At 41.9% G+C, this 27,137-nt stretch overlaps 2 protein-coding genes across 2 annotated transcripts in view; one reads left to right on the forward strand and one right to left on the reverse strand.

Annotated features, from left to right (window-relative positions):
• On the forward strand, window positions 1-8,889 carry ccdc12 (coiled-coil domain containing 12). The gene is made up of 7 exons (XM_088327271.1): window positions 1-166; window positions 2,366-2,442; window positions 6,781-6,860; window positions 8,190-8,251; window positions 8,330-8,364; window positions 8,426-8,502; window positions 8,581-8,889. Exons 1-7 carry the CDS (start codon window positions 44-46, stop codon window positions 8,658-8,660), a joined length of 534 nt encoding a protein of 177 aa, XP_088183397.1. The 5' UTR covers window positions 1-43; the 3' UTR covers window positions 8,661-8,889.
• The window catches only part of LOC148372684 (kinesin-like protein KIFC3), a 21,624-nt gene continuing 3,348 nt past the window's right edge, over window positions 8,862-27,137 (reverse strand). The window contains exons 6-20 of the mRNA XM_088327263.1: window positions 20,664-20,836; window positions 20,532-20,597; window positions 19,519-19,656; window positions 19,252-19,449; window positions 18,997-19,170; window positions 16,482-16,629; window positions 16,276-16,406; window positions 15,192-15,303; window positions 14,905-15,086; window positions 14,727-14,831; window positions 12,864-12,994; window positions 12,671-12,791; window positions 11,659-11,788; window positions 11,313-11,542; window positions 8,862-9,798 (exon numbers count right to left, since the gene is read on the reverse strand). Coding sequence (XP_088183389.1) covers window positions 9,676-9,798; window positions 11,313-11,542; window positions 11,659-11,788; window positions 12,671-12,791; window positions 12,864-12,994; window positions 14,727-14,831; window positions 14,905-15,086; window positions 15,192-15,303; window positions 16,276-16,406; window positions 16,482-16,629; window positions 18,997-19,170; window positions 19,252-19,449; window positions 19,519-19,656; window positions 20,532-20,597; window positions 20,664-20,836 — 2,162 coding nt within the window. The 3' untranslated portion in view covers window positions 8,862-9,675. The remainder of the gene's footprint in view (window positions 9,799-11,312; window positions 11,543-11,658; window positions 11,789-12,670; window positions 12,792-12,863; window positions 12,995-14,726; window positions 14,832-14,904; window positions 15,087-15,191; window positions 15,304-16,275; window positions 16,407-16,481; window positions 16,630-18,996; window positions 19,171-19,251; window positions 19,450-19,518; window positions 19,657-20,531; window positions 20,598-20,663; window positions 20,837-27,137) is intronic.

The following is a 27,137-nucleotide window of genomic DNA, read 5'->3' on the forward strand; positions in this document are numbered from 1 at the left end:
GTCAGTCGATTACACTGACCTCAGGTAGGATTTGGAATGGATAATGGAGTCAAGAACTACCGAGCGGCGTGTTGATCTAAACATGGAAAGAAACATTGGGTCGTTACAGGAACAAGCTTTAAAGCGTAAAGAAAGATTGAAAGCGTTGAGGGATAAACAACTTCACGTAAGTGCAACTTTAAGTCTTTTGGAAAAACAATTGGTGCCTAAAAAAGAGGCGATTTTATGAGGGAGATTTACTTGTGGCAATTGTTAGCTTTTAGTTAGCCGGTGTATCACAGTTAACTTGTATTTAAGGACATTTTGATCACATCAGATAATAAGGAACATATATAAAAGATTTTTTTCCATGTAATATCTTAAAACCCACTGTGAATAAGCTTCAATTTCATATCCTGCTTTGTTTTTGTGCATATTTAGGAGTTAGCTTATGTGCTTAATGTGACGTCACTGACTGGCTCTACTTCATGTTCAATATATCCTGACTATCGGAAAATTAAAATTTAAAACGCATTAGCAAATACCTCAAAAATAAAAAGATAGAAATAAACAAACCTCCACTATATTAAATCAACTTGTTTCTAAGCGATTGTAAGTTAACACTGAAATGGGTATTGTTTATCGAATTATTTTGGAATTGTGTTGCTTCTATACGTTATAGCACTTTTTATTGCATTATTGTCACAATACAGTATTTTTCATTCCACTGCCTTGTAAATATTCTTGCTGCTTTGTCTTGACATCCCTTTTATTTGTTTTCCTCTATTAAGTCTTTATTTTGTGTTTATCCTGCAGTGCCAAGTCTAATCTCGTTGAATACTACATTTTAAGAAATGACAATGATGATAATTCGAATTCTACTGCCTTGTGGAGTTGAACTGGAATTAAAATGGATAGCTAGTGTGATAACACTGACAATAGCCTTTTTTTCAGTTGCATAGCAAAATTAAAGGAACATAAAAGTGAGACATGCCATGCCATACAGACAGTGCTTAAAACAATGCATTGTAAAAAATAATTGGGCTTAATTCCATCCATCTATTATCTGCACCACTTATCCTCAGTAAGGTCGAGGGGGTGCTGGAGCCTATCACAGCTATCTTCAGGCAATGAATGGGCAGGGGACACCCTAAACCGGTTGCCAGACAGTCCCAGGGCACACAGGGACAGACAATTCGCTCCTAGGGACAATTTGGACTGGCCAATTGAACTAACATGCATGTTTTTGGAATGTGGGAGGAAACCGGAGTGCCCGGAGGAAACCCACGCAAGCGCGGGGAGAACATGCAAACTCCAAACAGGAGGTTCGATCTCATGACTTCAGAACTGTGCCGCACACGCGTTAACCACTGCGCCGCCGTGCTGCCCTGGGCTTAATTCCTTTTATATATTAAAGCAGATTTCTGTTTCAAATAACAGTGAGACAAATGCATTGTTGTAATGAAATATTTTCACTGCACGCACCAAATGCCACTGAGTTACAATACAGTGGCAAATTAATTTGTCAAGCCAGGTTTGATGGAGCTGTTGACATTCCTTGCTTTCCTCTTGTACTCCCCTTTCAAGAGTGGGTCTGAGCTATGAATTGTTATAGCATACAGACAGGAAGCGTCTCCAGGAAAATGCACATGGGGTGGGATTTGATATCCTTTGTTACCATAATTCTTTTTCCAGGATATGTGCAAGTTGGACATTTGTTTACTAGGTTACAACATGTGATTGCAGTTGATTAAAATGCTTTTACACACTATTTTCTCAACTTTGTGGGCTCATCTTTCAATGAACACGATAAACATACTTTTTTTTAATAATAATTTTTAATAATTAACAAGCATAATGGTATGTCGTTGCCGGGCTTAGCGTTGCAATGTATACTTAAGCGAGGTTGTTGGGGCCCTGGTTTGTTTAAAGCGTACCAGGGAGCCACTAGGGAGTGCCAAAGAGCAGTATGACCGCATACAGCTCCAGAACGGCTTGTACAAGTAAGCAGATTTTTATCAAATTTCTTGGTATTTGTCGAGGGTGCCTTGACACAAAACATAGCTAAAGACACTCACAAAGGCCGAAATTACTACTGTGTAAATTTACATGAAAATCCTTTCAGCCGTTTCAGAGCCTATAAGCTACATACGAACACATACACACGCGCGCACGTTTTTTTTATAATTGTCTAGACTATTTGGGGAGTCGCAATATCCGATTACGAGTGATTTAGTTTTCAACGAAGCTCAAAGCCCTCTTTTTCCTTTTCGATAGATTTTTTTACTATTGTTACCTTGACATAGTTTCATCTATGTCGTTTTAAAACATGTCGTAAATCATGATGTACTTTTACTGATGAAAACAATTTGTTTTATTTCAACAGGTGCGAGAGCAAGAAGATGATGAGCCAGAGAATAAAAAAGCCTCATTGGAAGAGGAAACGCCAGAGCAGAGACACAAGTTAGTTTTCCGTCAAAATGCATTGTCTGTGTCTTTAAATATCTTGAGTTATTATTTGCCCATTTAAGTGGAAGTGGTCTAAATGAAACACAGTTTAGTGTTTTTGTAACTCACCTCAACACCAATTATTGGTGACACATTAAATTCTGTTTACTATTACGTTCTCGTGTTCTCAAGTATCCTGCAGCTTGGTGTCATTTGGTATGCAGAAGCAGCCATCTTTCCTGTCCTACTAGACTTTTCCATTGTTTATATTTAATGACTGGAAGGTGACGACACAGAGGGAGTTTCTCTGTACTATGAAACAGATTTCTCTCATGAGAATTCGATTACGGCCTTTATAAATGACAATACAAAGGGCGGGAAATTAAAATTGGACTAGACTTAATCCACTATTGTATGCAATTCGAGGAACCCACTTTTGAGCCGCTATGTAATGCATTACATTCAAATTTAGGAGGTATTACTCTGCAAAACTAGTGTTTGACATTTGAAGAGTCGCACGGTTGAGGTGTTTGTTTAAAAAAAAAAGACAAAAACAACCCACTTCCAAATAATAATATTAATGGTTGTGTTCCAGGGTGCAGCAAGTTTCTCCAAATAGTTCCATATTTAATAAAAAAAACTGATTTTGTGGGTGAAGTTAAATTTCCACTGTCAACATAAATAACAAATGTATTAATATATTATAATAATATATATATTAATATATTAATTAATATATATATATATATATATATATATATATATATATAGAAATGAAATTGTGAGAGACAGAACTGGAGTAGTAGTGGAACTGAGCAAGCGTGTGGATAAGAGAGTACTTGGTTGGTTTGGACACATGGAGAGGATGGTTGAGGAGCGAATTTTGAAGAGAATCTACAGAGCAGAAGCAAATGGAAGGAGACCAAGAGGTAGGCCGTGATTGACGTGGATGGATGGTGTTATGAGTGCACTGCAGGAAAGAGGTCTAAATATAATGGAAGCTAGAGCTAGTCCAAAAATTTGTGTGGTTTTTTTTTTTTTTTTTTGCTATTTATTTCTCTTTTATTTTCTTTGTTATTGTATGTGTGTGTCTTGCTGTTGGTCACCCTTCTTGAGGGATATGACCAAGGTAGATAGATAGATAGAATTAATATCCCATCTCATCTCATTAGCCGTACCGCTTATCCTCATTAGGGTCGCGGGGGGGGGCTGGAGCCCATCCCAGCCATCTCCGGGCAGTGGGCAGGGGATCGCAGGGCACACAGGGACAGACAACTCATTCGCTCATTCACACCTAGGGACAATTTGGACCGGCCAATTCACCTGAAATGCATGTTTTTGGAACGTGAGAGGAAACCGGAGTGCCCGGAGGAAACCCACGCAAGCACGGGGAGAACATACAAACTCCTCACAGGAAGTCTGGAGCTGGATTTGAACACACGACGGGTTCCCATGACATGAACTGTGCCGCTCAAGCGCTAACCACTGCGCCGCCGTGCTGCCTTAGAATTAATATATTTATTGATAATGTGTGTATAAAATAATCCTTTCCATCTCAAGATTCCTATTCAGCTTCCATTTTTCTTATTATTATCGATAGAAAAGTTGTCGAATTCGGTTGTCAGTATTTAATGACACTGAGATATGACTATCCTGATATAACATTTTTGTGAGATACGGGCTGTCATTTGGTTGATTTTGCAAAAAAAAAAAGAAGCAGTTAAGAAGATTATGAGTAATACTTATTGACAAGAGGTGTCTTTTTTTTCAAGCTCTAGTTTGTAACGGTGTCACAATGTACGAGGTTGTTATGGAGCAATGTGGGAATGTGTTCAGTTAAGTGAAGTCATCAAGTCAAGTCATGTTTATTTGTATAGCCCTTAATCACAACGGGTCTCATGAAACAACATTGTACAACGATTGACCAATAACATGTGCCTTCAAGATAAAAATGGCGTGCCAACTTGGTTCTGTGATTTCAAATAGTGTGATGATGTGCTAAAATCTAATGCCTTAACCTATGTTTTTATCAGAGCTCTCACTTTTGCGGGTTTGACTCTTGTTGCGTCCAATGAAGAGCAAATGTGCGCGGTGATACCTGTCGACTGATCAACCATTTCTCAAATACGGGAGCTTATCACCGTAAAACCTCACAAACTACGCCTACACTATCTCTAGCATGCTAAAAACTTTGACATTCTTATTGTTTAATATCTCATTCATCCATTCAATATGGTTGGTGTAAAGAGTAAAGAAGTGGCGAGCTGTTTCTTTTGAAATGAAAATTTAATAAGAAAGCTTGATGCGGTTGAGAAAATGGTCGAAACGCTTTTTTTCGGGCACTTCTTACCACGGAGAAGGACCTCTTCAAGCGCATCTCCCAGAAGTAAGTTTAACTCAACTTTATTCATCTTTATGGAGTCTATTATTTTATGAAATCTTTATTTTTTTAGTACAAAACAATACAGGTTACTTATACAAGCCTTAAACATACTTATATGAACCTTAAACATAGAAAATATAGCATTGAAAACTTACAAATTCAACTTACAAACGATCGTCCAAAACCTCGTCTGTAAGCGCCTATGTACACGAAAAAAATACAGTACCGGTAGCTAAAGACCCGTGGTGCAGTACCAGTCCACGGCCTGGTGGTTGCCGACCGCTGCTTTAGACTACCGTTACTGTCATAGATATATGTGTTTATACCAAGACACTAGTAGGAACTGTTTAATGTAAGACAACCTCATAACATTGGTCAGAATCAGGTGCATTCTTTGCCTTTTCATTTCACCTTTGTGTACTGTTTTTTTTTTCCGGGTGGCTCAAACACAATATTGGCTGTTTTCCATTATTTTTTTTATAGAGAATGCAATGACAGAGACACTCCTTCCTGATTTATTCTTGACTGACATTTCACATAACCCTTCCGCCTCAACGTGTTTGTACATGTCTCAATTGGATTGATAAAGACGAAAATCCGCAAACATGAGTAGCATCCTTGTTTTTAGCCATACAAGGCACGCATCTGTCAGCCAAAAGGGAGGGAGGAAGGTGATGAGGAGGGCGGGGCAGGGTGATGAATGTGTCAGCTAGGTGCCCCCAGTTAGCCCGGTCACAAGCTCAGAGAACTGTTTTCTTGTTCCACACATGGCCAGACGGCAGTTTACTTTCATATACTCGGACCCTGTGTGGTCGTCGGGCTGACTTTGCCAAGAATTCCTGATGAAAGTAATTAGAATGTCAAGGACGGCATTCCTCGGCCAGTTGTTGTCTATGCCCAGGAGCAGGTGGGGCTCTTTAACTAGATGAGTTCACTGGCAGGGGAAAAAGGCCCACTTTATTCCCCAGCCTTCATTCTATCAACAGGCGTTCATACAGGGATGCAGATGGTCTTTTTTTTCTAATAAGTCACTTTTGCCTAAAGGCCACACTACCCCCTGCTGGAGCATGGTAGCATGGGGGACACAGGTTGTACACTCTTGAGGTAAGATGTTTATTAGGGTTGGGAGCCTTTTTGACCCGAAAAGCCCCTGTTTTTTGGTGACAAAGCCATACCGTATATTTTAAGAAAACATTTAAACAAACCCTCCAAACCCGCTCTCCACACAAAAGCTAAATCTTTAAAGTGTGACTTTTTGTCATCTGATAAGATTTTGGAAATAATGATAATACCAGAACTTTTGTCCCATATCAACAAAAATATATGATTTAAAATTTGTATCCCTACCGCAGTTACATAAAGAGCGTTGAGGCTCGTTATTGTCATAAATAATTATTTAAAACCAAGTGCAGGCAAAGTTCTTTGGTAAAAGTGTCACAAAATACTGCAAATGAGAAAGATACCTATGACACAGATATATATAATCTTCATCCATCCATTTTCTGTACCGTTTAACCTTAGTAGGGTCGCGAGGGGTCCTGGAGCCTATCCTAGCTATCTTTAGGCAGTGGGCAGGTCTCTGCAGTGTGGGAGGAAACCAAAGGAAACCCACACAGGCACGGGGAGAACATGCAAACTCTGCACAGGGAGGCTGTGGTCACTGGAATGAAACCGTGGACCTCTGCACCATGGGGCTGCGTAATGACCAACCAGCCGCCTTGCTTTGCTCACACCGACAATTAGACTCCATAGAAAAGTTATAGATGAGTGTAAATGTATCTCCGAGCCAGATGTACTCATGAAAAAAGCCGTATATTGCTCGCAAGCCATAGGTTCCGGCCCCCGATTTATATCATGACAGAAGAAAAATCTCTCAGGACATTGAACCAAAGTGTCTTGACCTCTAAAATGTACTGGAAAATGATACGCTATTGAGTTAATGATAGTGTCTCATTTCTGTTTCTGTTCAGGGATCTGAAGCTGAGAAACTACACACCAGAGGATAATGAACTAAAGGAGAGACAGGTCCCCAAAGCCAAACCGGCATCAGGTATGTGCATTCTTTATTTTCAACTTTCAAATTTGTTCAAAATGTGTCTGTTGTTAAAGTTATTCACCTGTTGCCATCTCCTGCAAATGATATTGATACTAATATTTGGAACCAGTTAATGTCGCTGTACTGTGTAGTGCAGGGGTCTTCACCATGGTGCCCGCGGGCACCTGGTATCCCCCTAAGAACTCCTGAGTAGCCTGCTAACAGATTCTGAATTTTGCTCACCAGTGATGGATCATTGTGAATTTCTAGGAAATTTGAATTCTAACTGGCATGATAAATCATTGACAAGATCAGTGTCTTGTCAAGTCAAGTCATGTTTTTTTGTATAGCCCTTATTCACAAAAAGTCTCAAAGGGCTGCACAGACCACAGATTATTGCAAACCACAGACTATTATGACACTGATCTAAAACCTACATGAGGGCAAATAATACACAGATAATGTCAAGATGGATAAAAGCTGTTCTAGTAATGTTCTTAACGTGTGTTTGAAAGGACAGATCAGGGTCAAATATGACACCTACATTTTTGAATGAGTCACTCTGGGTGATATTACATTTGTCATTGTTCAGAGCCATTTTTGAGAACAAGTCACGGCATTTAGATGGACCAATAACTAGCATTTCGGTCTTTTCAGAGTTGAGGCGCAAGAAGTTGAGTGACATCCATTCTTTTATCTCAGTGAGGCAGGCCTCCAAATTTCCCCAATTTAGTGTGGCAGATTCCTCTATCGGAAGATATAGTTGAGTGTCATCTGCGTAGCAATGGAAACTGATATTATACTTGCGAATAATATCACCTAATGGAAGCATGTAAATGCTGAAAAGAAGGGGACCAAGTATTGAACCCTGCGGAACACCACAGGTAACACTAAAGAGCTCAGATGTCATTTCACCATATTTAACACAGTGCGTACTATCTGAGTGGTAGGATCTGAACCATAAGAGGACGGTTCCTGAGAGACCAATCCATTTTTCTAACCGTTCTAGTAAGATATTATGGTCCAAAATCTCAAAGGCAGCACTAAGGTCCAGCAGCAGCAAGAGTGATGAAGCGCCGGAGTCCATTGCCAGTAGTTGACTGTGGTTATTTCAACGCTACTTCTAATAATTACAACCCATTAGTAATATAATATTGTAACAACATAATGACAAAAGTTTGTATTTTAGAAACATATTTCAACCTGGTTGCTCTTTGCACTATAAAGTAACAAAAAAGTAGCTGTCTGGTTCAAAAAGGTTGCTGAGCCATGGTGTAGTGGTGTACTGTATACATAAAATTATTACAATTACACTCGATTTAATCAAGATTTCTATGGTTACAGTTGAGGATAAAGTCAAAGACCAATTGAAGGCTGCTAATCCAGAGCCCATTATTGAAGAAGTGGTGCGTTTTTTTTTCTTCAGTCTTCATTTCAGTTGCATAAATTATTGGTTTTAACTGTGTACAATTTGATTTTCACAGGATTTAGCTAACCTGGCCCCCAGGAAACCAGATTGGTAAATCCAACATTGTATATGTTTACTTTGGCGTGAAGTGGCTGACAGTCTGGTTTTATAGGGATCTCAAGCGAGACGTTGCCAAGAAACTGGAGAAGCTATCAAGGAGAACACAGAGGGCCATTGCTGAACTCATTCGTTAGTATTATAACACCGTTTTTTTTTTTGTCAATTATATTTTTGAAATACTGATAAATATTTGCATGTGTTGTCCAGGCGATCGTTTGAAAGGCAGTGAGGAGGAGCTGGCCAGCGCAGTGGGAGCAGTAAATGCAGAACAGGAAGACTCTGACTGATTTGGAGAGAAAAGTCAGACTGGAGATGTGAATATCACATGTCCAATTCTGGGAATATTTTGTCAGAGGCATGTGCTGCAAACCATGTCCGCTCTTTATGATTTTTTTTGTATCATGCTAATCCAATGGTACAATCTTTTCAATTTGGTTGAATTCTAAACAACCATTTTATTTTTTATCATATGGTTGCATTCATAATAGAAGTAAAGTACAACTTGTGTTTTTCAAATCCCTGTATTTTATTGGATCACCCTGCATCCACACGTTTTACATACATCGTGTTTTTTGGGAAAACTATATAGTGGCAAGTAAGAATCACACGGATGTTTTGCTACTAGTGTATCAAAGTTTGATTCGAAGGATGGAACTGGGAATAAACAATATTTTTTGGTATACCATTCACGAGTGAAATTTTACCGTATTGCCATCACCTCAGCAGCCTATTCTATAACCATAAAGTGCATTTACTAAACATATATGCCCAAACTCTCCTCAGCTGCACTACAAATACAAGGCCACCCGCTTTCTTGTCTGCCATTGCCCTCGTTGAAGGGCAGAAATAAGGCTCTAAAAAGAAATAAAGCATTTAGTCAATCTCCCCAGGTAGGACATAAACTACAGTACTGCAAATATATGCGATAATATAGGTGTCATCACAAAACATGTTGGACTACTACACTTGAAAATATTCAAAACATCACAAGATGAGCATATGAATGTTCATGGAGTTCATAATCAAATGCTGACGATGTTCTCAATGTTGATCATGGGTGAATAGGTCCAAGGGAAAGTGAGAGAACAGTGATTCAAGGAAGCATTAAATCAGACGTTGTAGAGGCAGACATTGCTTTTGCACTCTTGACTGAAGAGATACATATTCCTGCATGTGATCGATGATGGCGGAGGTTGCTCACTAGTCTGGCGATAATGTCAGACCTGGACGGATTTAGTTAGCCCTTGAGCAGGATAGCTGTTGGTTGCTGTAGTAAAGTAGAACCGTGTGAAAGTCACTCCATCAGTCGCACTGCCCGCCAGATTCGATCTTCCTGGCTGCAGGGCCTAGCTCCACCTTGCACACCCTCTGGGCAAATTTCAGTGAGCAGAGTGTCTCACCGACATTGCTATCCAGAGAAGACACCTTTGGAAAAGAAGGGAAATCTGAGTCAGTTAAAGAGAACCTGCCAAATTTATGCTGAGATGTAAATATTGAAAACCAGGATCTCAACTGTGAGGCAAACGTGTTTAACATTAATGCCACCATAACACCGGATACAAACATACAAAAAAACTCGATGGTGAACCCTCCATTCATTGTAGCTAGGGATGGGTAGCTTTCACACTATAACCACTACCAATTCTTGGTACCTGCAAATCAAAACTACTATTTAAGGTACCGATTTTTGGCACTTATCTAATGTTGTGTGGCGATATAGGTTACTGAACAAAAAACAGCCCCCAAAATTGAGAACAATCATTTTTCATATTAGGTACATTGTAACACCCAACAGTTGACGGGTAGAGGCCAATAATAAAAAATCCTGCCCCTAAACATTCATTTGTTTTTCAATAGATAATATTGGGCATATAATGTACCAATATAATGATATCAATTAAAATGGACCAGAGAAGATGAAATAAAGAACCTTTAAAAAGCCAAAACATGAACAAATCACGCTTAACAGGTATAAATATTTTTGATGTTATGCTAGTTCAGTGATTCTCAACCTTTTTGACCTTAGCACATCTTTTTTTCATCGAAAAAATCTCAAAGCATATCGTCCATCAAAAACGTTTAAAGATTAATTCCTGTCGCCAACTTTAGGTGTTTTTTAAACCTTGAGATATAATGTTTACAAATTTTGAAAGTACAAAGTTTTGTGGTCACCGATTTTATCTAACCTGCATTGGCTCCCTGTTAGCTTAAGATGTGATTTTAAGGTTCTGTTGGTAGTATACAAAATCTTGCATGGACTTGCTCCCTCATATCTTTCAGATTTAATTTCCCCCTATTGTCCGGTCCAGAGCCTTCGGTCTGAAAATGCTGGTCTACTAGTGATCCCAAGAGCCAAGAAGAGATTAAGGGCTATACAAATTAACTTGACTTGACTGTGGCTCAGGAGGTAATCCAGGTTGCTGTATCCGTTTTGCTGCTGTAATTTTGAATTTTACTATGTTTTCGCTCCAGTTTTTCAAATTGTACTAAATTTTTATCTTAATTTTTTTAAAAGACCTGAAAATGATACCTATTACACATAAAATTATCATAAATTATCTGGCAGTGGAACAAACAATCTTTGACTACCTTGTAACTTGAACAAAATGGGTTCTTTAATTCTTTGCATTACCTCATGAGCAGATATTTAGTATATAATGTAAAGATACTAATCAACGCCTTTTTTTTTTTTTTTGCAAAGATCAAATTGAGCAATTTTATGATGCACATTAGACAAGGTCTCGCAACAAACTGGTTGGAAAACACTTCGCTATTGTACATACAATGCTGCGTTGAAGTGCTTCCTGGAAAATTGACAACTCTTCTACCCACAAAGTAACGTTTAAGAACGCCGGGCTTCGGAACCTAAACATGGAACTATTTGATTTTGATCAACGAATCTACTGTTTTTGGTACCCCATCCCCAATGAAAGCCCTACCTGCACCACCATTGCCGTCTTGCTGCCTTTCCCCAGAGAGTCCTGCAACAAGTACGTAAGGCGAGAGTTCCTGAACGGGATGTGAGTCTGTCGCGCTCTTAGGGCTTGGATGACGTCCCCGAGGGCCAAAAGAGAGCGGTTAATATTCTGTGCCTCCTTCAGCCTCTCGCCCTCTGCGCCGGACTTCCATACCCTCTCAGAACCTGCCAGGTCAACCAGATTCAACTTCCCTAAAGGCAAGAAAAAGAAATGTCAGAGGTGCTGAATTAAGAAATGTCACTTATCCCTTTTAGGGGAAATGTCGGATTATATTACTTAGAGCGTGGGTATTTCTTATGAAACTGACCGGTGGTTTTAGAGCCGGTAGCGAGGTCGGTTCCCTGAACGGTGATGCAGAGCAGAGCGTGGGAGCGAGAACTGTGCTGATTCATTTGGGTGCCAAATGTGATCCTGTTCCTGCGGGCCTTGGCTAAAATCTGAGAACAAATGAATTGGATATTTCTTTAGCCTGATTGATCTAGCCTACAGCTCACTAGTTACTGTCATGATTTGCTCATTGCCCTCGACTGCGCTCACTCGTTCAGCCCCAGATGCCACTCATTCCCCTAATTAGTTCTCCTATTTAAACTCGTCATTCTTGTTCACTCCTGGTCAGTCCATCTGCGAACCTCAGCGCATGCAAGGCAAGCACTTTTGACTCAGGCTCACGTTTTGATCCCGACCTGTTTCCTGTATCGATCCCAGATCCAAGCTCTGATCTCCTGTCCCGGCTACCCATATCCTGATTCTGTTTCCTTTATCCATCCCCGATCCAGGCTCCCTTCTCCTGTCCCGGCTACCCGTATCCTAATTCTGTTTCCTGTATCGATCCCCGATCCAAGCTCCGTTCACCTGTCCCCGTTACCCGTATCCTGATTCTGTTTCCTGTATCAATCCCGATCCAAGCTCCGTTCTCCTGTCCCGGCTACCCGTATCCTGCCCGATTCCGTTTCCTGTATCAATCTCTGACTACCTGCACGTCCCGGCCACCCGAATTGTTCCGATCTCCGATCACGCTCGGTCTCCCGTCCCAGCTGCCCGACTTGTTCCGATCTCCGACCATGCTTTGTTCGCTAGGGCTTCCCGCTCCTACTGGCCAGCGAGCACCAGATCACTGTCTTTTTTTCCTCTCACCCTGACTTCCCTGATCCCTTAAAAAAGTATGATGTTGAACATTACGCATTTGGATCCCCTGCTTGTACCGGTCGTGACATTACAAAGTGATTTTGAATACACAGGGACTAAAATATACAAGCTATTTTGTTAGCAATTATGAATCGGACTGTTTCTTCTAAAAGTAAAGAGAGAAAAATGGTCACCTTTTTTATATGCTGAAAGTTCTTAACCTCAATAACTCTGAGGCCTGGCACGTGCAGCTGTCCCGTTCCGTCAGGGTTGATCTTGATGTCCAGTTTCTCACCGTCTTTACTAAGTAGATCTCTGCCAGTCAAAATATATCATAGACTATTGAAAATTATGTCATCATGCTTCGCTTTTGCCCTGTATTCGTACCGTAGCACCTCATTGTAGATCTCCACAGAGCTGACAGTGACCGTGTAAGACCACATGTCTTTTCGTTCTTCTATTTCGCTGAAGAGATGTTTCAGGGCTCTCTGGTTGATGCCAGGGTTCTCAACACTGCCCTTAAATAGCAAAACATAGACCGACGGTGTTAATTTAAATGAATGATGTGTTGATATTGGCTGCAATGGGAAAAATAAACTGCAAGAGTGCATTTTTGTACCTGACGGAAAGGACTTAAGAAGATGCAATGACTAGGATGGGGCGATAGGGCCAAAAATTAAAACCTCGCTTTTAAAAGTCTCTCTGGATTATAAACAATGCAGTCTAACCAACACACATGTATTAAACTAATGTTTTTATTTCATGAAAAATATATAATGTGGAAAATATTCATTCCAGAACAACCAATTTTAAATCAGTGTTAGAGTTCTCTTCGTCCCATATCCTTCCAGGCATTCTGTAATGCATTGAAGTGTTAATTACATGTGCACAAAATGAATGTCATTGCCTGAAATGCAAAAATAAATGAATGAATGAATGAATCCTAGCACTAATAGAGCATCTGAATCCACTCACGGCTTTGGGGCCAATTTGCCTAAATGCCACGATTTTCCACGTAGGTAATTAATTGAAATATATATATATATATATATATATATATATATATATATATATATATATAAATTAGTCACAGGTTCCTGGAATTACAATTAAACTAATGGATTCATTATTAAAAGGTAAATGACAAATTATTCAAATTTATTTCTTAGCTTTATCTACGACCAAACAATTTTACTTTTTGCCACTAGGCAATGAATATTTTAGTTCAGGTAAACGTTTTTTTGTCAATTGCCCTCACCTGCGCTCACTGTTCCAGCCCCAGCTGCCACTTGTTCCCTAATTAGTCCCCCTCCTATTGAAACACGTCATTCTTGTTTACTCCTGGTCAGTCCGTCTGCGAACCTCAGCACATGCAAGGCAAGCACTTTTGACTCCGGCTCTGTTCTCCTGTCCCGGCTACCCATATCCTGATTCTGTTTCCTGTATCAATCCCCGATCCAAGCTCCATCCTCCTGTCCTGGCTACCCGAATACTGATTCTGTTTCCTGTATCAATCCCCGATCCCTGGCTTTTCGCTCGTCTCAGCTGCTCGACTTCTTACGATCTCCGACAATGCTCCGTCTCCCGTCCCGGCTGCACGACTCGTCCCGATCTCCGACCACGCTTCGTTCGCGAAGGCTTCCCGTTCCTCCTGCCCAGCGAGCACCAGATTGCTGTCTTTATCCTCCCGCCCTGACTTCCCCGATCCCTTAATAAAGCATTGTGTGAAACGTTACACATTTGGGTCCCCTGCTTGTACTGGTCGTGACCCTTTGATCAATTTATCTATTTCATTTTTTCCTCAAGGACATCAGTTATTCTGATCCATGATCATTTCTCATAGCATCATTCCCTTATTTTTTTTTCAAACTAACGAAAAAAACATTACAGCAGTTACCATCAGAAATGTGAAATCAACCATAACTTGCTTGTCTTCAGGACGATTAGTGACCGTGAATTTCTGCTGAGAGCACTATTCTGTTAAGTCTTAATTTTATCAAGTAAATTTCCTTCCGAAAACATGTTTTTTCTTCTCTTAATGATATATTTCTTACTGATGCAGTTCTAGCCTGAAAACTACAGTGTCAGTACCCTTATCTCTAGATGATTATCGTCTGTGGCCAGGCTTGGTTCTTGTGAGTGTATACCCAAACCTTCATGTGAACGATATATAAATAAAGGATAAGCAAAATTATTGTCTTAGTCTCATGCAGAAGTAACCTAGCTGTCGTATAGAACCAACATCATTACCTCCATTGTGTATGTTTTCCCAGAGCCGGTTTGTCCATAGGCAAATATACAAACATGGTAGCCATCGATGCATGAAGTTACAAGAGGCTCAATCTCTTGAAAGACCTAAAAAAACGATAACATGCGATAACACCTATCTGGACAATTAAATTCCTTTGTCTGTGCTGTATAGCTGTACCTCTTCCTGTCCAGCATGAGGATGGAAGACCTTATCCAGCTCAAAAGTGCGACCTTTGCCTTTACTCAGCACGCTTAGAGAGGACTCGTTGTCAGGATCTGTGGTCACGACTACCGATTGGCCCTCCTCGTGTTGGTCCTCTTTCAGCACCGGTTTAATGCGGCACAACACGCGGATGTTGCCTGCAGACAAAACATACATAAGAACTTACAGTGCTTTACAACTGCCAATAAACAACAATATGTCGACCAGAATCACAGAAGAAAATATTTGCTATTTATACATACCCTTTAATTCTACCAACTGCTCATGCAACTTCCTGCGCAGCGCAACCTCCTTCCTGTATTTCTCCAGAAGGTCTTTGTTGGCTTCTGACATCTCAGAGATTGCTGCTGAAACCTGCCACAGGGAAATAATGCCAGCAATAATTTTGTGTCAATAGGATGCATAGACTTTGGTACAGGAACCAGTGATGCTCTGCCTCACCTGTCATGATGGAAATATAACACTAAAAATATATTAAATGCTTATATTTCTTTAGCTCGGTGGCCTTGGGCGTAGGGTGCCCGCCCCAAGACTGGGAGATTCCTGGTTTGAGCCTCCGCCGGGCCATACCTATGACTAACAACATTTGTACCCATTGCCTACCCGCTTGGTGCTTGGCATTAGGGGTTGGTATTGGGGGGTTTGGTCACCTAACGAGATGATGCAACACATTAATTGGGTTGGGCTGGGAATCCCCTACTCTGTATCAATCTCCCAGAAAGAGTCAAAAATGTTAATGTGTTCTTGACCCTAGCCACCTCCCACTAGGGGGATATGGCTCTGGTATAAACAGTATATATAATATTTCTTCAATGTTAAATTTGTTTCTCATTTAACTTCGCAATTTGGGTTTTTCCACGAATATTAGTAATGAATTTAGTATTTGACATATTACGGTGCTGAGCATCTGCAGATGCAAAGTGAGGCACGCAGTTGTCTTGCCTCATGGCAGAGGGAGATAGTGAGACCAACGATTCTGATTTGGTGTACTCATACGCTCCTAAAAATGGAATTAGTGAGAATATTGGCAAGCTAACAGCAAGTCAAGCCATCTAGTATTTTTTTTCATAATCTATGATGTTTTAATTCAAAAGCAGCAGAGGATTGATTTTGTTTAATTGAGGTAAGGCAATAACACGTTTTTTTCCTATGCTACAGTTTATATATTGCTTTCTTGCTCTGCCAATCAAATGATGGATAAGATATAGGTCTATTTATTTGTAAATCTGACCGGACAAAAAAACCTCACTAATTTTTGTGTAAACAGAATTCATAACATTTGGTACCTGAACTCAACCACTTTCTCATATCAAGAATAATGGTCACCTGCTTCTTTGCCTCTTTAATCGCCGCTCCATAAAACTCTGAGAAGTTCCGAACTTGGCTCCGGAGGCTGGCATAGTCAGTTTTCATGCAGCGCAGAGTTGGAGGGAGGGCAGTCAGACGCTTCTGTAAAGCTGTCAAAAAAAAAACATGTGCCAGTTAGGTTGAAATTTAAAAAATGAACAAAAAGAGCGTGTATAATGACTGACTGAAGAACTGGTGCTGCAAGTCCTGAAAGTGTTCTGCCGAGCAGTTTGCAGCGGCCTGTACAGCTTCCTCCTTCCTTTCCTCCAAGTGACCGATCTCCTTCAACAACTCTTCTCTTAGCTCACCTATCTCCCGCTCATAGGCTGCAATCTGTGAAGAGGGAGAGCAGATATGTTCACAAAAGGGAAGCTCGCCATTTAAACTCCAAGTACTTTTTATTTGTAGCGTTTTCAAAAGTTTAAATGTGAGTTAACATTTGAAGATTCTTTAACTCGAGTTTTAAACTATCTTAAAAGCTTTGACTCAAACTTACAGATTCAAACCTTTGACATGATAGTTACAGTGTTAAAGACGCTTTGAAGCTGATTTTACTTAGGAGTCAAACCAACATTAGCCTTTTAACTCATGTTAAAACCGTCTTTAACCGAGAAGTTGAAGCTTTGTGTTATGCCATGCCCCTGCCAAGATCTCAGTTTCTCCTAGAAGCAGATCCACGTTTTTACTCACGTTTTAAACTTATATTTTTGGATTCCTTTCCTGTTTGTTGCCTATGCCTCCTGTTAACCAATTACTCCTCTTTTTTGCTCTGCTCCGAAAGCCAGTGTCTCCAGCCCGACGCTCGCCACCCCCTTATCCCATTCATCAGGACTTCCTTCAGATTCTGGTATCCCACATCTACACTTCAATTATTTCAATAAATCCTGTCCTGCGACATTGTGGTCTTTGAGTCTGTTCCTTGGCTTACCTGGCACATTTGGCTACTTATGCCGGTCGGGCCTAACACTTTAATACCACTAATTGTTTGAATTTATTTCTTTTCTTTCCAAAATAAAATTCTCAATATACCCAGACGTGTCCGAAAAAAACTCATTTTTGCTTCTGATACTGTCATGATTACCGATGTGAATCACCTATGCCCGCTCATTTGGCGCCAACCTCTGCGGACTCTGATTGGCTCCCTGTCCCTATTTAAACCCAGTCCTGTCACTCTCCTGCTGTCAGTCCGTCTGCGAACCTCTGTTGATACAAGGCAAGTCATTTTTTGACCCTGACTCCCGCCTGTCCTGTTTTTGCTCCCGTTTGTCTCCGGCCACGACCTGTTTTGATCCCGACCATGACCGCTCCCCCATCCCGGCTTACGACCCAGTTTTGATCCCGACTACGTCTACTCTCCCGTCCTGGCTTACGACTCGTTTCCGACACCTATCACGTTTTTGCTCTCCCAGCCCCTAGCTACCGACCTGTTTTTCTGTCCTGACACCGCCATTGCTCGCTAAGGAAGATCCACTTCCGCATTCGGATCACAATCCGAGTGCGAGAGCGACTTGCTTCCCACGTCCAGCGAATATCGGATCGTGGGCGCAGCCCTTCCTCTATCTTTCAATAAAACTTGTGGTAAACGCTAAGCAATTGGGCCCTGATTGGGCTAAGCAATTGGGCCCGTTCTGGTCGTGACAGATACAATACAAATATTGCGGCTCAGGGTTTCCGATACTGATTTCATCCGATCTGATATTAGCAGAAATTATCAATACTATTGTTTTTGTTTTTGTTGTTTTCTTTGCATCCAAATTGGGTCCAAGTTGATTTTGAATTTCAATAATTCTGGTTCCTCAAGTAGATTTATATTAGCATTAACCACCATAATTTTGGTCTTGGTTCACAAAAATGGGGGTTATGCACAGCCAATGCAATTTTTTTTCCGAAGTTTTAAAATAAATCTGAAAAGTATCTTATAATAAATCAACCTTTAGTAATTAGGCTAAATCTGAAAGGATTTCGATATTCATATGTGATTGCAGATGAATGCCAAAATAGGGCAGCAAAGCACATTTTTCTATTAGAATTTTTTTTTCTAAATATGTCACGACTAGAACGGAATCAGGACCCAGATGCGTAACGTTAACCACAAGCCTGTTCGCAAAATCGGATTGTGTTCTGAGCGGGAGATGGTGGTGCCGAAGACGGAAAAAACAGGTCGATAGCCGGGACAGGAGAGCAAAAACAGGGTCGGGATCCAAAACGGGTCGTAAGCCGGGACGGGAAAGCAAATGTGGTCGGGGTCAAAAAACAGCTCGTAGCCGGAGACAAACGGGGAAATCAGGAACGGACGGGTGGAAAAACGGGTGCGAAAAGCAGGACCAACAAGAGTCAAAGTGCTTGCCATGTGGAAACAGAGGTTCGCTGACGGACTGACAACAGGTGAGTGAAAGGACTGAGCTTAAAAAGGACGGGGAACCAATCAGGTAGCCCACAGCGGCTGGCGCTGAACGAGCGGGCACAGGTGATACTAATCAGTCATCATGACAAAATAAGCTCCTCCCTTCACTCTTTTATTTTGTTGTACCTTGGCTTCTTGATTGCACCAAAAGCTATATATTCAACCAGCAATTGTTCTAATTTTCATTTGTTTTGTTTGCTTCATTGAATACAGTTCATTTGCTTTGTGACAAAACACCAGCGTGCATACTCGAAATGGGTAATATGGTAATGATATTAAAGCTCTGCTTTCTTTACCTTGTGCTGCAGATTACAGCTATATTCATCCGATTTACGGATTTGTTCCTCCAGCTGTTTGCAGCGCTCATGCTGGTTGGTTAACTTCTCGGAAAGCAGCTCATTCCTCTGTCTGGCTTTGGTCAGTTGCTTCACAGTGGCCGGGGACTCTACTTCAACAGTCTGGGTGACATACTAGGAGGACCAATGACGATAGTAAGCTTGTCCTAGATTGCATCCATGTCAAATTTGCTGATCCTAAAACTGGAAATGTACCTTAACCACTGGCTCCTTGCCCTTCTCCTTGTCCAACTCCAGCTGAAGCTCCCTCACCCTGTCATCTCGCCTTCTCAATTCCTCCCCCCGCCGCCACTCGCTCCTTTCGCTCTGCTGCTCCAATTGCGACAGACGCTCAGCGCGTTGCTGTAGGGAGGCCTCCAGTTGCTGCACCCGGCTTCGCAGATTCTCGTTTTCCTGGGCCAGAAAATCGTAGTTGTTTATAAGCATGCGAGTGAAGTGAACGGGAGTGGTGGTGGGACTCACTTTAATGAGCATGGTGCTGGATTGTGAGGGGGCAGCGGTCAGCTGCTGCAGAAGGCCTTGGGTGACAGTCAGGCTCTGCTTGAGCGTCTCGTTCTCCGCCGAAAGACACAACACTCGTTTTTCTGAATCTGTAGCACCCTGAGAAAATAAAATGTACAGTACTTTTCTTTCTCTTGCCCATTAGACACAACTGCATACTGTATGGAAATGAATAAAAAAGAAATAGTGTCATGATTAGAATTTAGAATTAGAATTTCAAAATACAAACTATTTTCTTTCAGAAAATAGATCATTTTTTGTAAAATTGTTAAAAACTCTCATAAAAACTACTTGTGTCATATATTATTTAAACTAAACAAAAAAAAACTGGCTACTTGTGTCCGCTAGGTAATTTACAGTTAAAAAAAACGTTGCCCTTGTGTCTTTTATTTTATTATTATTTTTTAAAATAGTTTTATGTACCGGTATATGTCATGGAATCAAATACAGCTACCAGCCTTCCTGTGCAGAGTTTGCATGTTCTCCCCTAGCTTGCGTTGGTTTCCTCCGGGCACTCCGGTTTCCACCAACATTCCAAAAACGTGCATATTAGGTTAATTGGCCGGTCCAAATTTTCCCTAGGTGTGAATGAGCGAGTGAGTTGCCTGTCCCTGTGTGCCCTGCGACTGGCTCGCAACCAGTTCAGGGTGTCCCCTGATAAAATGGACATCAATTTTATAACTTCAATCAATAAAATATTTAAGCAAATGTTTAAATTTTTTATAGACAGATTTGCTTATTTCAATACAATTTAAGTCTATTAATTGTATACATTTGAACAATTATTAAAGCTTATCCACCATATATAGATATTTTGCTCATTTTAACATATTTTTTCAATTGACAAAAATAATACATGAAAAAAAAAAAATAAAAAAAAAAATAAAATTAACACTTAATTTGCAGTGACCATGCACTAGGTATACTTCAGTGTGATGATTTAATTTCCTTTGGTAGCACTCAATAAAACTTACAGTAGCAGTTTTGAGTCTGCACAGCTCCTCCTCGCGTTCTTCAATTCCACTTTTCAGCTCATCAATCTGCGCAAATACATCATTATAACATACCCGAATTTTAGTTTGTATATCACAGCACGCTACGCATACTTGCTGCTGGAAGGCCAGTACACGTGAGTTTCTGTCTCTGTCCTTCTGCTCCAACTGCGAGTGCAACATTCGCAATTCTCCTCTGAGTTTGCTGCGTTCTCCCTGCAGGCCGTAGAGGGACTCCACTAGACTGTGAACACCCGCTTGAGCTCTTGTATCATTGCTGCTTTCCCCTGCAAATACACAATTAGTCTACTTAATGGCATTGGAATGAGGTCAAATTAAATTCGGTCACATCTTATCCATATTGAAATAAATTTACCCAGAAATAGCAACATCTTAATTTGCCTGTGACCTGATTTGTAAAATATGAATGTCAAGTAAAGTCAAGTCATGTTTATTTGTATAGCCCTTAATCACAAGGAGTCTCAAAGGGCTGCACAGACCACAGATTCTTGCAAATCACAGACTATTATTACACCATCCCCTGATCTAAAACCTACATGAGGGCAAGGAAAAACTCAAAAACTTCATTAAAAAAAATGAAGAAACCTTGAGAAGGGACATGAGGTAATCCCCCTTCCAGGATGACCAGGCTGCAACGGATGTTGCAATAACAAACAATACACAGATATTGTCAAAATGAAATATAGCTCATTCATAAGCTATAGAATATAGGTGTGTTATGTTTCTCTCAGTTTTATTGGGAAGAAAGGATTACACCCACGATCCGGTGATCGCTGGTCACGGGAAGCAGGTTCTCTGAACGCGGAAGTGGCGTGTATATAAATGCAGACCAGATTTAGAGGGATGTTTGAAGGAAAATCATGCTTTTTTGCTGAGTTATTTCTTAGGACGCCAATTATTTTGGATTGCTGTAAATGGTCTGCATTTATATAGCGCTTCTCAAGTCACACGAGCGATGGCGGTGTCGGGAACGGAAAAAACGGGTCAGTAGCCGGGACAGGAGAGCAAAAAACGTGGTTGGGATCAGCAACGAGTCGAAACCCAGGAGAGGAGAGTAGACGTGGTCATGATCAGAAAACAGGTCGAAGCCGGGGAACAGACGGGAGCAAAACAGGTGTGAGTCAGGGTCGAAAAAGCTTGTCTAGAGTAAACTGAGGTTTGCAGACGGACTGACAACGGGTGACAGAAAAGAGTGGGTTTAAATAGGGACAGTGAGCCAATCAGAGTCCGAGTACGAGAGCGACTTGCTTCCCGCGTTCAGCGAACACCGGATCGTGGGCACAGCCCTTCCTCTTTCCTTCAATAAAACTTAAGGAAAGAGCGCTACGCAATTGGGTCCTGTTTCCGTTCTGGTCCTGACAAACTTGTGTTTTCTTTGCTTATTGATAAATCTTCCTGTCATTCAATTGAATTATCCTTTTGATTAAAATTCTGACACCAAAACAAATTCCTATCGTTGCCCATAAAAATCGAGTTTGCGACTAATAATTGGTTTATCAACCGAAATAATTAATTCTTGACCTAAATTACACACATGGAACCAATTATTTAATAAACATACTACCATACCAGCGTGTGCGGCACAGTTCTAAGGTCTTGGGAACCTCCTGTGTGGGTTCAAATCCAGCTACCGGACTTACTGTGCGGAGTTTGTATGTTCTTCCCGTGCTTGCGTGGGTTTTTTTCCGGGCACTCCGGTTTCCTCCCACATTCCAAAGACATGCATTTCAGGTGGATTGGCCGGTCCAAATTGTCCCTAGGTTTGAATGCGAGCGAGTTGTCTGACCCTGTGTGCCCTGCGATTGGCTGGCAACCAGTTCAGGGTGTCCCCTGCCCACTGCCCGATGATTGCTGGGATGGGCTCCAGCACCCCTGCGACCCTACTGAGGATAAGCGGTGCAGCTAATGAGATGAGACTACCATACCACATTAGTTTGCTGTAATACATGCACGACTAACAAAAATGAACATTTAAAATGCACTAATTGTATTTTCACACTGAGTGTGAGTCAGAAAGGTTAAGAATATTGCTGCTGCTTAATGTTTTTAGTCTCTCCAGGGTAGTTTAGCTTTTCACATGGAGACTGGCTCAAGCCTCAAAAACGGCAAAAAACAGAACAGATCCTCTTTAATCATGCCTAAAAATTGCCTAGGCAGTTTCTGCCACCTTTCTTCTTCACACAGGCCATGCTAATACTATTGATGTATTATATTGGATTAGCAATGTCACACTGGTCCAAGCAGAAAGTGATAAATTATCAGCGCAAATAAGATCAGCAAAGATGGCTCACTATAGCACTGAAATATAGCATATTTTTCTTGAACAAAAAAAGGCGAATCAATAAAGACTGTGTTTTTGTTTGAAGTCAAAAGTACTTTCCCCGAGGCCTCGCATGTTGCATTGTAAGCAAAACAAGGCAATCAGCTTGACTACACAAGGACACCAACCGCCGCAGCTATTTTTAGACCGACACGGGTACACGTGCCAGATTTGTTAATGCCTTTGCAGGGAATGAATTTCTCACATATAATTCATAAACTCTGCTTGCTTTTTTATTCCGACGAAGAAACGTGTATCTTTTACCTGTGGCCTATTAACTTCCTTATTTATGAGCTGGACATCACATACTCTAGTGTCTGAGGTGGTATCACTTCCAGAGTCATGCACATGTGAACATATTATAAATACGGATACAGCCACATAGAATAGAATTAGTTCTGCCTTTCTGCTCCCGGGTCAAAGAGCTGCAGTATGTGTTCAATGTGAATATGCAGCAAATAATCAAATGCAAAGTGTGCCATATGCGATCTACTGTACACTACCATTTCATCTTTTAGTTCAGTGGTTTTCAACATTTTTTAATCACTCCTGTGAAATATTTAGTACCTTTTTGGTTCGGCACACTGAAGAGAGAATAAACCACAGTTACAAATTGTACGCTCAAAACGTTAATCAAAAGAGAAATCCTGAGCTGACTAAAACAGAAAATTTTACTTGGATCAATGTGATCTACTTTTTAAACAAAATAGTGAAATTGTTTAGGTTGCTATAAACAAATAACATTATTTTGGTGGCTCAACAAAAAACCAGATTTAGAGGGATGTTTGAAGGAAAATCATGCTTTTTTACGGAGTTATTTCTTAGGACGCCAATTATTTTGGATTGCTGTAAATGGTCTGCATTTATATAGCGCTTCTCAAGTCAATGAAGGCCTCCCAAAGTGCTTTCCAATGTGCTTCACACTTTTCCCTTTTACACACTAACAAACCGATAGCAGCGTCAGCCATGCAAGGCAACTACCTGCTATCGGAAACATTAGGGATTCAGTTTTGACCTCAGTTAACACTAGGCAAGCCTTTTTCGACCCTGACTCCCAACTGTTTTTTGCTCCCGTCTGTCCCCCGGCTTCGACCTGTTTTTGATCCTGACCACGTCTACTCTCCCGTCCCGGCTTTCGACCTCTTTTTGTCTCCGACCCCGTCTACTCTCCTTTCCTGGCTTACGACTCACTTCCGACCCCGACCATGTTTTTGCTCTCCTCTTTTTGCTCTCTGACCTGTTTTCCCTTCCCGACACCGCCATCTCTCGCCACGGAAGATCCACTTCCGCGTTCAGAGTGACCTGCTTCTGTCACGGGGATTACCAGAACAGAGCAGGGGACCCCAGAGCGTTCGTTACAAGTCTTTTATTTGGGGAAGCGTAAGGGTTAGCGGGAAACACGATGACCGTCGAACGTGAGCAGCCACGTCGTGAAGACAGCTTCGGGACACGTAGCCAATCGTAGCGTGGGACGGAAGCAGGTCGAGTTTACCGGGACTGAAGAGACGATCGTAGCGTGGACGGAAGCAGGTCGAGTTTACCGGGACTGAAGAGGAGATCGTAGCTTGGGACGGAAGCAGGTCGGATCGGAGGCAGGCAGAGAGAATCAGGTAAACAAGGCACAGGTAATCGGGAGCGTCATACGGGGTACAGATGTACAGAATTACAGGATTAATCCTCCGACCCCCATGTCTCGGTGTAGAATGCTTAAATAGGGAACATAACCCAATCAGAAGGCACATTCCAGCGCGCCAGATGATTGCCCCAGGTGGCTCCACTTGGGTAATCATGACAGAACCCCCCCCTCAAGGGACGGCTCCAGAAGTCCCTCAGAAAAAAAAATAAAAAAAAATTTAACCCAAGACACGTCACAGGGAAACACAGGCAGATCAGGACAGGCAGAATCAGACAGGACAGGCAGAATCAGAAGAGTCCAGACTCAGGGGGGTCAGATTCAGAAGAGTCCAGACTCAGGGGGGGTCAGATTCAGAAGAGTCCAGACTCAGGGGGGGTCAGATTCAGAAGAGTCCAGACTCAGGGGGGTCAGATTCAGAAGAGTCGGACTCCGGGGAGCGGAAAGGGAACAGACAAGACAGGAGAGGAAAGACGGGACAAAATCAGTACAGGCAGACTCAGGGCAGGCATGGGAGTCGAGCAGGCAGGCATGGGAGTCGAACAGGCAGGCATGGGAGTCGAACAGGCAGGCATGGGAGTCGAACAGGCAGGCTTGGGAGTCGAACAGGCAGGCTTGGGAGTCGAACAGGCAGGCTTGGGAGTCGAACAGGCAGGCTTGGGAGTCGAACAGGCAGGCTTGGGAGTCGAACAGGCAGGCTTGGGAGTCGAACAGGCAGGCATGGGAGTCATTGCGCAGTCATACGGCCGGAGGTGCCTCAGCCAATTTCGCCATGTCGGAAAGGACTTGCCGAACTGCGCATTCTGAAGGGGAATTGCGCTGCTGATTCAGGCTTTGATAGTGGTCAGGGGGCAAATGTACGAACGCGGGGTCCATTCTGGTCGGAGGATTCTGTCACGGGGATTACCAGAACAGAGTAGGGGACCCCAGAGCGTTCGTTACAAGTCTTTTATTTGGGGAAGCGTAAGGGTTAGCGGGAAACACGATGACCGTCGAACGTGAGCAGCCACGTCGTGAAGACAGCTTCGGGACACGTAGCCAATCGTAGCGTGGGACGGAAGCAGGTCGAGTTTACCGGGACTGAAGAGGAGATCGTAGCTTGGGACGGAAGCAGGTCGGATCGGAGGCAGGCAGAGAGAATCAGGTAAACAAGGCACAGGTAATCGGGAGCGTCATACGGGGTACAGATGTACAGAATTACAGGATTAATCCTCCGACCCCCATGTCTCGGTGTAGAATGCTTAAATAGGGAACATAACCCAATCAGAAGGCACATTCCAGCGCGCCAGATGATTGCCCCAGGTGGCTCCACTTGGGTAATCATGACAGCTTCCCGCGTCCAGCAATCACCGGATCGTGGGCGCAACCCTTTCTCTTCCTTCCAATAAAACTTGTGAGAAACGCAACGCAAGTGGGTCCTGTCTCCGTTCTGGTCTTGACAGTTTTAAGCAAACAACGTGATTTTGCGGGATTTGAAACAGAAGAACATATTGTTATGGGTTGTTCAAAACAAACAACCCAATATTTGGGGTTTTCAAATAAATATCCACTAATAAAATGACATATGTTTCGTGGGTTCATTTGTATAAAAAAAACTTTGAAATTGGGACAAACCAACCCCAACTGTGGAATCGTATTCTCGTGACCCATATTGGGTTATTTTTACCCAACAGGTTTTACAGTGTAATCTACGGAATTTAGGATTCGGTCACACAGCCGTTTGCGTCTGAATCACGGCCAAAAATTTCTGCCTGTTGTTGAACGCTTTAAGATCGCCATACAGACGAGATACAGCAGTGCTATATACGCGGTCTGAAATTCACACGCGGTTGGCAGCGCGAAATAGTTTTGCGCTGCTCAAAACTTTAGACCACGTGTTAACCGCGGGCGGCACACGAGGTAATGACGCGGAAATGACGCGGAACGACGTGCTCTGGCCGCGGCCAGGGCGTGGTTACACATGGGTAGGGCGCGAAATTTCAGCGGGTAATCGTTGGTGGAGCACGGTCATAGCATGTTCTGCGCCTGTATCGCGGTGTTATTACGTGAAATTAGCGTGTTACGCGTGTGACGGTCAAACGCCTTTCTCTGCGTATATACAGCGCGATTTGCCGAGCACACGTCAGTTGTGCTCGAGACGTCAAGGGGTGGACATGGATCCCTGTCACCGTAGTGACCTCGTCTTAATCCATTTTTATTTCTTGACATTTCTTTTAATTTCATAACAAGATAATAACATAAAAATAAAAAACTATTGCAATAATAACATATTAGCTTCTTCGGTGCCATAGCTTGAAATCTTGATCTTCACGGGACTGTGTCTTGAGCGGTTATGATTTCTACAGCCCGGTGTTATGCCGAGAAATGCATCCCTGCCGAGATTTGCATCCCCTCGCTACTACAACCACTTTTACCTCGTTTTATCTCACTTTTAGGGAATGTAATGGCAAACATATAACCAAATCCACTTCGTCTTGCATTTGTTGGGAATGTAATACAACATAAACCATTCCGTCTTTGTTTTTGTTGTGAACGTAATCGAACGGTAATGCACACCGTATATAAATCACTTTTGAGAACTGTTATGCACTCTACCGTAAAGCTTATTATACAG

This window comes from Urocampus carinirostris, chromosome 2 (genome assembly GCF_059441175.1).
Source record: "Urocampus carinirostris isolate Australia breed hairy pipefish chromosome 2, RoL_Ucar_1.0, whole genome shotgun sequence".
NCBI lineage: Eukaryota > Metazoa > Chordata > Actinopteri > Syngnathiformes > Syngnathidae > Urocampus > Urocampus carinirostris.